General features: G+C 32.1%; 2 protein-coding genes across 2 annotated transcripts; one reads left to right on the top strand and one right to left on the bottom strand.

Moving 5' to 3' along the window:
* Positions 1 to 3,228: 3,228 nt before the first annotated feature.
* On the bottom strand, positions 3,229 to 7,871 carry LOC105133284 (uncharacterized). Its single transcript, XM_011037218.1, has 7 exons — positions 7,804 to 7,871; positions 7,234 to 7,332; positions 7,084 to 7,136; positions 6,265 to 6,524; positions 5,970 to 6,078; positions 4,733 to 5,848; positions 3,229 to 4,588 (listed from the first exon to the last, which is right to left on the bottom strand). The coding sequence occupies exons 1-7, from the start codon at positions 7,869 to 7,871 to the stop codon at positions 4,461 to 4,463; spliced, it is 1,833 nt and encodes a 610-aa protein (XP_011035520.1). The 3' UTR covers positions 3,229 to 4,460.
* Positions 7,872 to 9,156: 1,285 nt separating this feature from the next.
* Positions 9,157 to 10,846, top strand: LOC105133183 (40S ribosomal protein S10-like). The gene is made up of 4 exons (XM_011037047.1): positions 9,157 to 9,269; positions 9,359 to 9,407; positions 10,300 to 10,582; positions 10,685 to 10,846. Exons 1-4 carry the CDS (start codon positions 9,267 to 9,269, stop codon positions 10,836 to 10,838), a joined length of 489 nt encoding a protein of 162 aa, XP_011035349.1. The 5' UTR covers positions 9,157 to 9,266; the 3' UTR covers positions 10,839 to 10,846.
* Positions 10,847 to 10,856: the final 10 nt, after the last annotated feature.

Below are 10,856 nucleotides of genomic sequence, written 5' to 3'. Positions count from 1 at the left end.
TATTTTAGGGCACTATACAAAAAAAGAATAAAAATAAAAAAAGGATAAAAAAATATTGAAAAAAATAAAAAAAATATTTCAATGAGAAAAGTATACCAAAATGCACAGGAAATTGATGAAACTGGTGAGGAATTAAATATGTAAGATTGAAAAATTTGACAATATATCTTTTTTATTAATGAAGGTTTTATTAATAAAAAAAAAGTTCAAGGAAAAAAAATTAAAATTGAATGTTGGGACTCAATTAGAATTTTTTAAGGTTTATTTGAATATAATAAGAGGTTTATTTGAATTTAATTGCAAGAAAAAATAATTTTTAAAGTTAATTTAGACTTTAATCAGAAAAAACTAAAATTTAGGGGTTAAATTGTAATTTTTAGAAATTAATTAAATTAAATCAAGAGTTTAATTACATAAATATTAAAATTTAATGTACAATTGGATATTTAATTAAACAAATTCAAGACCAATGACTAAACGAGAAAAAACGTGTGAATGTAGGGATTGAATTTAACTAAATCAAGAGCTAAATCAAGAGCTAGATTAAAGTTTTTCGTGTGAATGTAGGGATTGAATTTAACTAAATCAAGAGCTAGATTAAAAAAATTTGAGGTTTGTTGGTTAATTAAGGGTTAAAATACACAAATTCAAAACTAAATATCAAAATGAAAAAAATAACCAACTTAGAGATTGATAATTTAGTTTGTTAGAGGTGAAATTGTATCAAATTAAAAATCTAAATGTGATTATGGATACAATTAAATTTTTTTGAAAAAATATGGGTTCAATTGAAATTTGTCAATTCCAAATCAAAAACCCTAAAGAATGTGTCTTTCAAATTTAAAAAAGAGAAGATGAGTGACACATTGTTTAGTTGATTGATGTCTTATTTTTATAATTTTAGCTGATTGAGTTGACAACTTCAAATACATAAATATAAAGTTATAAATTTTTAAATTGAGTAAGATAAGATACAAATAAAATGAATCCTTATCAAGGATTTTCCATACTTTCTTCAAGATTAAAAGATCAAAAATATATTCAAAACCTTCTAAAACTTTTACAAAACCCTATAAATACCTCAAAGCTTAGAGAGGAGAGGAGAGAAAAAAGAAGATGTTATTCTAGGTATGTTTTTTTGTTCAAAAGTAGGTTCTTAAAGGCTTGCTTTTGTTGTTGTTTTTCGTTTTATACTTCTGTTTATAAGCATAGAAAAATAGTTTAAATGCTTCACAAACAATATGGTATTAACCTTTTTGTTGCTATGATTTTTATTTAATGAAGTCATTTTAAAGTTATTTTTTTTTATCATATAATGTTGTTGTAGTTTTTGTTTGACTTAAATAATACATGTTAAAGTGAAAGTATTTATCTTTAGCTTGTTAAGCCTGTTAACATACGAAATGAACTTAGAAAATCAATTTTAAATCTATATTGCATGAATATGTAGGTTATTTGTTTTTTAATGTAATATCTCATGTTTGATTTTGATTTTTTTTAATTCAAATATATTTGTGTTTGATATTGTGACTTGTTGAGATAGAAAACATGCTTTAGATGCCAAAAATATCCAATTTTAGGCTTGATGGTGGTTGTCTCATGCATTTTTTCTAGGTTTGTAGGCAATATTTTTCATACTATTATGAAAAACATTATCTTAAACTTTTAATTTAGATCAATTTTAGTCAATTTCTTTGCACATAATATTTTCTTATACATAATTATTATATAATTTGTAGTTTATTGTCATCAATAACATTTTTTTTTTATGGTTTTTAATTCTAGAATTTTAGTTTTAAACCGAAACTTATTTTGACAAAATTGTGATATTTAAGGAAACTTATTTTGATAAAATTGTGATATTTAAATTAAAATCAAAGTGAATAGATTTTATATTATTGATCTTTGTATGATTTTTAACATATATGCGCCTTTTTTATATCAAATCTGGTTTGTTTTAGAACTCAAGTTATTGGGTTCATGTTTGGTTTTTTTGATGTACTTGGTATTCTTCATTTTTGTGTGGTGTTTAATTTATTTTGTTCAAGAATTTTTTGGTTTTTATGTTTTTCTTGTGTTTAATCTTTTTTTTTTTTACTTTGGTTTTGTTTTTGGCTTGTTTTCGAATTAAACCAAGATTTTTATATCGGTTTTTGGTTGAATAAAAAATTTCAAGTCAACTTGATCGAATCAACTCGGTTGGGTTAACCCAGTCAAAAATTATCTAGGTCAAAGGGTTTTAATAACCTGTTTGGTTTGTTATGTTTTTGTTAAAAAGGTTTTTTGATTAAGGATATATTTGACAAACATCTATTAAGCTTATTTTAGGTAGTTTTATTACAAGAAAAAATGAATTTTTGTCAAACAAAGCCTAAAAAAAAAATAAAATAATTTTTTTTTCTTGCACATAGCCGAAAAATCCTAAAGTTATTTGAGCATTTTTTTTTAAAGAAAATTCAAAATAGTTTTGCATATTTAAAACAAAAAGTGCATGGATTTTACCAGGTTTGTAAAATTCCAAAGGATTTTGACCTATACTTAAAAAATATTAAAAAAATATTTGTAGTAAGAAAATAGTATTCACTATTAATAAAATAATTTAAAACCTATCCAAAATATTATTAGGGATAATAAATATTATTTAATTTTAACATAAGGATAAAAAAACTTAAAAAAAGTTAATATTCAAAATATTATTAGGAATAGTATTTTTATTACTTAGTTTAATATAATGATAAAAAAACTATATGAGGTTAATATTCAAAATATTATTATAAATAATATAATTTATTCATTTTTAATATAAAGATAAAATCTGTAGAGAATTTCATCTGAAATGCTTTTTGAAATAATATAGTAGTAGAAATTTCAGTATTACGATTCCTCAACAATAATTAAAGATATTTCACTTTTTTAGATCAAGTTCTTGGTCTAGAAAACTAGAGCTTATTTATCATAACAAACTTATTATAATAAGTCAGTAAAAATAGATACTATCAAATCATAATGAATAAAAAAATAATACTATTTATTTTAGATAAAGCATGCTATAAGTATTAATGACTTTTTTTTATGTCACCATTTTTTTTGTCTAAAATTTCTAAAAAAAAACTAATTAAAATTTTTAATAATCATAATATTAAAAAAAATCTTCTATATCCTCTCATCTGAAAAGATCCTCATGTGGAAAGGATCATTGTGACGTCACGCACGAGGGTACAAATCTTAAAACCTGTACCGTCTCTTGCTCAATAGGGTATATGTATATTATTTGGCTACATGCACGGCCTTTTGATGAAGTTGTAATCCGCTACTTCAAACATTGAAAATTTTCTTTTATACTTGTTCATTTGAAATGGAATTCTTCATCTCTTTCATCTTACCCGTGTTCCCATTGTTCTTCGCACCTCGAGATGGTACCTCTCCTTCCTTACACTTGTGTCCTCTCATTCGTGTGATGGAGAGGGGTGTAATGATGAGAAGTGCCGACCCCATGAAGCTTTCCTTCTCCTGGTCAGGTTAGGGTTGTCGGCTAAGCGCTCATGGGCTCCATATAGAATATAGTGATTGATTAAACAAGAATGACAAGTAAACCATTGGTATACAAACATAAATCTAGATTTGCAGCAGAACTTATAGGTTGCAGGTATTGGATTTATTGAGGGAAATATGTTGGGTAACATGACTCCCTTGATCAGCCTTGAAGGTCCCCCGAATTTGGCCTCCGAGCATCTTTGGTAGATGTCATATGCAACTTTGCTTTTATTAAGTCAGGGCCTCATATGGCTTTCTTATGGGGGCTTATGTGTCTATCTCATGAAAATCATGCCCTCATCCTATCAACCACATACCATACAGACAGTGGCGGAGGCAGGGGGGGGCTGGCAGGGGCCCCGGCCCCTGCAGGAAATTTTTTTCCCAGCCCCCTCCCCTGTAAATATTGTAAAAATAATTAAAAATTTAACTTTGTTCCTTTTAATTTTTAATTTGCCCCCCTTAGTTTTTTTTTCTAGCTCCGCCCCTGCATACAGATAAATTTTTGGCTGGTCGATCGGTAACTGAGACGCACAGACTTAGGTTTAAGGTTAACGCTGGAGCTACACAAGTTCGATCTTCACAAGGTTTTTGTGTTGATTGTAACAGCAGAAGGAAGGCATGGTTGATGATAGTGAGTATTTGAATTCGGGTCTGCAGTGACCTGGAGCATGCAAATGTCTTCACGATTAACAAGCATGTTAAGCGAACTAATTTTATCTGTATATTCACCTACCCTTCTGTTTCTGAAATATGTACCCTCTTATGTTTCAAGACGTAGTACTAAATCTGGTGTCTTCCTCAAATACTGACTCAAAATGGAATCATACCTGCGGATCAATCTATTCCTAAAGAAATATTCTTACAAGTACGAGTTTCTCATACCATGGCTTGAGATACATGTATGAGAAGATGCTTTCCAGTAACTATCGGCTGAATTGTTGAACACTCCCTGTCCACGGCCAGCCAGGATGCATCTGGTTGGTTATGTGTTCCATCTCTTGAAGCCTGTTGTTGGTGGCAGCTTGATCACTGTTTGCAACTACATGACAACCTGAAAACAAAAGACACTATCAACATAGCAATGAAAATAGAACATGTCACTGTCCAAATTGATTTCCATGTTCTACAATCATGTATAAAACAAAATAGGAGTTTGTTTGAAGCTGATATGATTAAGAAGAGGCGTGTGCTTTACCTGGACTTGTTGTTATAGAGTCCTTATAAGTTTGATGACAATAGTTCAGAGGAGAAGTTTGCATTTGGTTCCCTTGAGAATAAGAAGCCACTCCGTTGATGGGGGAATAAGATGGTCCCCTTGGCAATCCATTTACTTGGTGAGGAAATTCAGCAGGAACTAGGATCTGTTGGGGCAAACGTTGCATGGTAGGGATGTCAAAGCTGGTTGATGCATCGTATGTGTCTAGGGGAAGCATGTATAAAGGAATATAGCTGATAGGATGATGGTTGTAAGAAAGGTTCTTCAAATGGGGCATGAATTTATTCCTACGAGCTCCTTGAGAGTCTGAAGAACAGAACAAAGCGCGGCTTTGGTTTGTCTGAGAATGATGGGATTGTGGGAAATCTTGCCCGGCACGCAGATTGCCATGAGAAGTCTCTAAGCCATTTATATTGTCAGAACCAGAATAGGTAGTGGGAACTTCCAAGCTGGATTGAGATCTTTCATCCAATGGGATATTTAAAGCAGCTAGCATCTGAGAAACATTTCTCGGCATTCTTGAACTAGAAGCAAACATATCGGTTTCAGTCACGTTACTTTCAGGCAATAACACCAAGTCCGTTGGTAGTTTGAAGTCATCAGAAGTAATCAAACTGTCCTCATCAGGCAAACAAATTTCATCAGAGACTAACTGAAGACTTGTGACCTCGTGTTGTTTAGCCTTTTTGTTGGATTTTGTTTCAAGACTTTGCTCCGGAGACTTGCTCACCAGCTCATGGGGTAACAGTTTGCTGAGAATAGAACTTTGCATGGAATAATAGGGCCTTGCGTCATATTTATTTGACGACACCAAGCATTCCTCTGATTCGTTGCACCTGCTCATTATCTCATGGGGTAATAGTTTGCTGATTATAGTTCTTGGTGTGGAAGAACAAGGGCTTGCATCACCTGGTGTTGATGATAGCGGCCATTCCTCTGATTGACTGCACTTGTTTAAAAGCCTGTTCTCGGTTCTGAAATCATCCAGGAGAGCGGCAACATCTGGGTCCAAGTTTTCTTTGTGCTCATCTGAAATATTCTTTCGGTTCTCTTGAACACCATTTTTATGTTCCTTCCCAGTCCATTCAGGTGAATCTGAGAAAGGTACATTAGAATTTAGAAGGCTTATTCGTAAACTTTTATGGGAAGAAACCACAATTATAAAATGAAAGGAAGGAAATCCACTGCATGGAAAAGCTCAAGGAGAACAATTTACCTCTTCCCCTTCTTTCACCTTCTGCAGTCCCAAGTCTTGGACACTCCGTAAAACCAAATGTTTCCCCATCTTTTTCATCTTTATTCTCTCCCCCAGAAAGAAGGTTCACCTGAAAGAAAGCACACATGATTTTCACTAGATCCCAGACATCACTCTTTCAATTTATTAATCTTTTGAACCATAAAATTAAAATGCAATTAGCATTATATCCATTTCCGTAATTAGGAAGTCATGTTGAGCTATCAAATACCCTTCTACATCAGCACTGAATAAAAGTGTACAGACCAAAGCATACCTTATAAAGGTGTGGAGGCCGATATGGTGCAATACTTTTGTTGAGCAGATTACAACTTTGAACATTTTGAGCAGATGACCAGGCTACACATACAGGTGCTCTAAGAAGATACCTGTTTCCCAGAAGTCCATTTGCAGGATTCTGCTGTGGATGTCCAAAAGCAGGATACTGCTGTGAATGATCATTAGCAGGATTCTGTTGTGGCAGTCCATTAGCAGGATTCAGCCATGAATCGAGAGATTGGATGCCATCCCTTCGGCCTGCATTATATATCATACCAATCATTCAACATTGCACCAAATTCAACTCAACCTCAGCTTTCATTTAGCAGCCACCCACAAAACAGGCAATTAAATTCAGTAACACCCATAAAAAAGCTCGATGCAGATATATGGCTGACCAAACATAGGACTCCCTTGAACCTTGACAAGTAAGGAACTCCAATCTTTCTCTGATGAATGAATCAGGACTTCAATTACAGCATCAAGTAATCATTAATCTTCACCCATGTATTAGAATAAATCGCAATCCAGACTACATAAATGAACTTTAACAAACATACCCTTGGTCTCAAACAGATATCATCACGAATGCTTTTATGGCATGTTAGCATAATTTGATCATCTTTTTTGTGAAGTCATTAACAGCGTCCGTAAATTCATTACATATCACTAGAAATCACTTTCATCCATGCATGCATTACACATCACAACATAAAGGGCTGTGGTATACCTAAATCAGTCCAAGTATTTAAATCCCACATTACACAAAAACATAATTACCATTAAAACACAACAAATCATCTCTTTAATCACGTACCCGAATCATAAAGCAGATATGTTGTTCTAGTAGTTGCAGCAGCATTGAGTTCACTGTGAGACAGAAACACAGGGAATTAACAATCAAATCAAGTTAATTAAGAGCAATAAAACCAGAGACAAGCAAGAAGATCAAATTATGCTAACATACCATAAAATTGATGAATCAAACCCACTTGGTAACCTCTTGCATTCATCAATTTCAGCTAATGATAAAAGAAACCCTTTCTTATATTCGTATCTTGTCTCTCTGTTCCACAAAAAACCACAAACACAACATATCATTTATATGAAACAATTCATTAGATCTTCCATTTTTTTTTTCACTTTCTCATAAACCAAACACATACACTACATAAATTCCATTTTACAACTAACAATTTCATAAAACACTAACAAAAGTTCATTTTCCTCAAATTTTCTTTCAGTTTCTAGGCAACCAAATACAAACACTACCGCTAATAATAATTTCATAAAACACTAACAAAAGTTAATTTTCTTCTAAATTTCTTTCATTTTCTCAGCAACCAAACACAAATTAACACTACTTCATAAACTCTTATCACACAAATAACACCACTCTTTTTAGTCTCTACTAACAATACAGAGAAACAAAACAAAACAAAACAAAAACATTTTTCTCTGCTTCTCTTTCATTTTCTCAGCAATCGAACAACATTTAATTTAATTTAATTTTTTTAAAAAGACGAACTAAAATTACTTGTGGAACTCTTGAATTGTATCATCATCTGATGTTGATTTTGCAACGTCTTCAATCTCTGTACTCATTTTTTTTTTTTGCAACGTCTTCAATCTCTGTACTCATTTTTTTTAAAAAAAAACTATATACTTTAAAATGTAACTTCAAATCCGTAAAAAATCATTTCTCTTTCTTGTTTTTTTGATTATGTGCTCCATTTCATCAACACACTGAAGCCAGCAATTTTAAGATTGAAGACCAAAAATGAAATTTTCTCTGAAAATTGGATTGTTTTTTAAGGCATGAAAAGTGTGCTTGGATGCAGAAAAAAATTCGTGAAGGAAAATATGAGAAGGAAGAAAACTTGCAGCCCAAGAACTTAGACTGACACCGAAACAAGTGACGTGTCAGATGTTGATTCGATGGATGTAGGTACAGAATGTGAAGATTGTACAAGGAAAGTAAGAAAGATTAAGGAAGCAAGAAATGAGGGTTTGGTTAATTGAACACGAGAACACATGGATTATATATAAATTTAAGGACAAATATGCCGACCATTTATTTTTGGATCAGGGATAAATGTTTATTAAGGTAATGTGGATATTGAGGTTATAGTTGTTTTTTTAAAATATTTTTTATTTTAAAATAATATATTTTTTATTTTTTAAAATTTATTTTTGATATTTATATATTAAAATAAAAAATAATTTTAAATAAAAATAATTTAATTTTTTATTAAATAATATATAAATTATATTTTCAAACACTATCTAAAAACTGATTGGCAATAACATCCACCAATGACATGTGTTTTGGATGAAAAATCATAAGAATAATATCTTTTTATAAAAAAACTAGATAAAAACTAGATTTAACTAAAACAAAACCTAAGTGATTGAGATAAAATTAATGATGATATTAATTATGTTAGTAATAAGGTAACTTTTAGTTGATACACACACTACCATATTGGGGATGGAAACATTAATGGATGTGGTGTAGAAGATTAGGGAAAAAAAAAGACACTAACATGATTTTTAGCTATATATTATTATAGTTTTTTAAACCATCCCCCACATCCCTTTTTTATAATATAAGATGTAAATAAAAATATTCAAAGTATAAGATCATATTAAAACTTATAATATGAGCCTTCAAAATAAATATTCGGTGATTAAATAATTAGATCACCGACTAACAAGAAACATAAATACAATTCTAGAAAATACGCTAATAATGAAGAAAGAAATAAAAAAAAAAGGCTATAAATTAAAATAGGACCTCTAAAAAGCCAATTAAAGGCCCATATGAAAATTAATCTCAAATAGAATCCGGGTTACCCGCTTACCTGGCCCGTAACCAAACCCATATAAAAAACACTATCGTTGGCTCTAGGGTTTCGAAGTCCCTTGCATTCTATCAAAAGAAGAGAGCTTCCATCGTCTCTGCAGCAAAAAACAGAAGGGGCTTACATTTTAGCAACCATGGTAATGCCCTTGTCTCCCCGTGTCTTCTCTTTTCAAAATTTTGACATAAAGGTACTGACTGTTTTGATGCTGTCTTTCACTCTTTTCAGATTATCCCAGAGAAGAACAGAAGAGAGATCTCCAAGTACCTCTTTCAAGGTATTTTTGTTTTTTTTACCCTTTTTGTTTGCTTTTTATGATTTAGATTCATTTGTAGTTACCAAGAAAGAAAAACCATGAGAGATATTTTGTTATTTTTAAGGTTTTTGGATGTCTAACTCTAGTTGTGGCTTTAGACAACTATGTTTACAAATAGTTTCAGTCAGTTTCTTACAGTTTGTGAATCTACAAAAATGATTTGTGGATGCATCTTGTGTGCGTGTGTATTAGGCTTCGTGGTAAAGCTTGAAGTGAAAACATTAAGCTCTACAATGGTTCTAAAGTGGATGACAACTTGATTAGAAAATATAAGATGGACTCTTTTTTTTGGGAGTGCTTGTGGTAGGGTACATCTTGTTTTGTCTTTTGCTCTCCCTGGTCTTATAGCACTGACAGTTTAACTAAAACGCAACCAGTATCTCATCCTTAAGCTAATTTTCTCTTTTAGGGTTGTAAGTTTTAATGGTTTTTGCTAGAGCTTGTGTTAGTGACGTCAAACCTTTGAAAATGGAAAGACAAGTAGAAGCATTTTGATCTGTTCCATGGAGGATATAAAATACACACCAGCCACTAGTGATCTGTTGAAATTAGGGGAATTTTACTAGAGGGATTTTTGTTCTGGTTACTTGAAAACTGCAGCTTTGTTTCTTGCTGTTTTGGTTTTTGTTTGCAATATTTGGAATATAAAATTAGACTATGCTGAGTATCTTTGTCAATTTTATTTGTTGCATCTTTACCTGTTATGTTTATTTTGGACATGATCAGTTAATTTGAATGATGAAGTTTTCTTATTTTTTCTAGTGAACTTGGTGGGACTAATGAGGTTTATCTTAATCACATATTGTATGATATACCTGCATGCACTTACCTTGTTTTTCTCTTGAATCTATAGAGGGAGTTTGCTATGCGAAAAAAGATTTCAACCTTGCAAAGCACCCAGAGATTGATGTACCCAATCTCCAGGTTATTAAGCTCATGCAGAGCTTCAAATCCAAGGAATATGTTCGTGAGACATTTGCATGGATGTACTACTACTGGTATCTTACCAATGATGGGATTGAGTTTTTGAGGACATACCTGAATCTTCCATCAGAAATTGTTCCTGCCACCTTGAAGAAACAAGCAAAGCCTGCTGGTGGTCGCCCATTTGGAGGCCCACCTGGTGACCGTCCCCGGTAATTTAGTCTATTCTGAAAATTTGCTGATTTGAGTGTTCTTCTCACCCTTTCATTTTTTCTGAATACTAATTGAAATGGGGTGTTTCTTTGGGTTTCTAGAGGTCCACCTCGCTTTGAAGGAGACCGTCCTAGATTTGGTGACCGTGATGGTTATCGTGGGGGCCCTCGAGGGGGCGAAGGTGGTGAGAAGGGAGGAGCACCAGCAGATTACCAGCCTGCATTTCGGGTAATTTCACACCGTCAGTTTCCCTAAATGTTAATTCCCATTAGA

This window comes from Populus euphratica, unplaced genomic scaffold, assembly GCF_000495115.2.
Source record: "Populus euphratica unplaced genomic scaffold, PopEup_1.0 scaffold110.1, whole genome shotgun sequence".
NCBI lineage: Eukaryota > Viridiplantae > Streptophyta > Magnoliopsida > Malpighiales > Salicaceae > Populus > Populus euphratica.
The sequence above is the reverse complement of the archived record's forward strand: the minus strand, read 5'-3'. Positions and strand labels throughout refer to the sequence as shown.

Excerpts from the sequence above, each read along its gene's own strand:
- LOC105133284 (XM_011037218.1), bottom strand. The coding sequence starts at position 7,871 with ATGAGTACAGAGATTGAAGACGTTGCAAAATCAACATCAGATGATGAT. Across the intron at positions 7,333-7,803 it reads ACAATTCAAGAGTTCCACAA|AGAGACAAGATACGAATATA; the intron begins GTAATTTTAGTT and ends TTTGTGGAACAG. Across the intron at positions 6,525-7,083 it reads ATATCTGCTTTATGATTCGG|GCCGAAGGGATGGCATCCAA; the intron begins GTACGTGATTAA and ends TATATAATGCAG.
- LOC105133183 (XM_011037047.1), top strand. Across the intron at positions 9,408-10,299 it reads CTCCAAGTACCTCTTTCAAG|AGGGAGTTTGCTATGCGAAA; the intron begins GTATTTTTGTTT and ends TTGAATCTATAG. Across the intron at positions 10,583-10,684 it reads CCACCTGGTGACCGTCCCCG|AGGTCCACCTCGCTTTGAAG; the intron begins GTAATTTAGTCT and ends TTGGGTTTCTAG.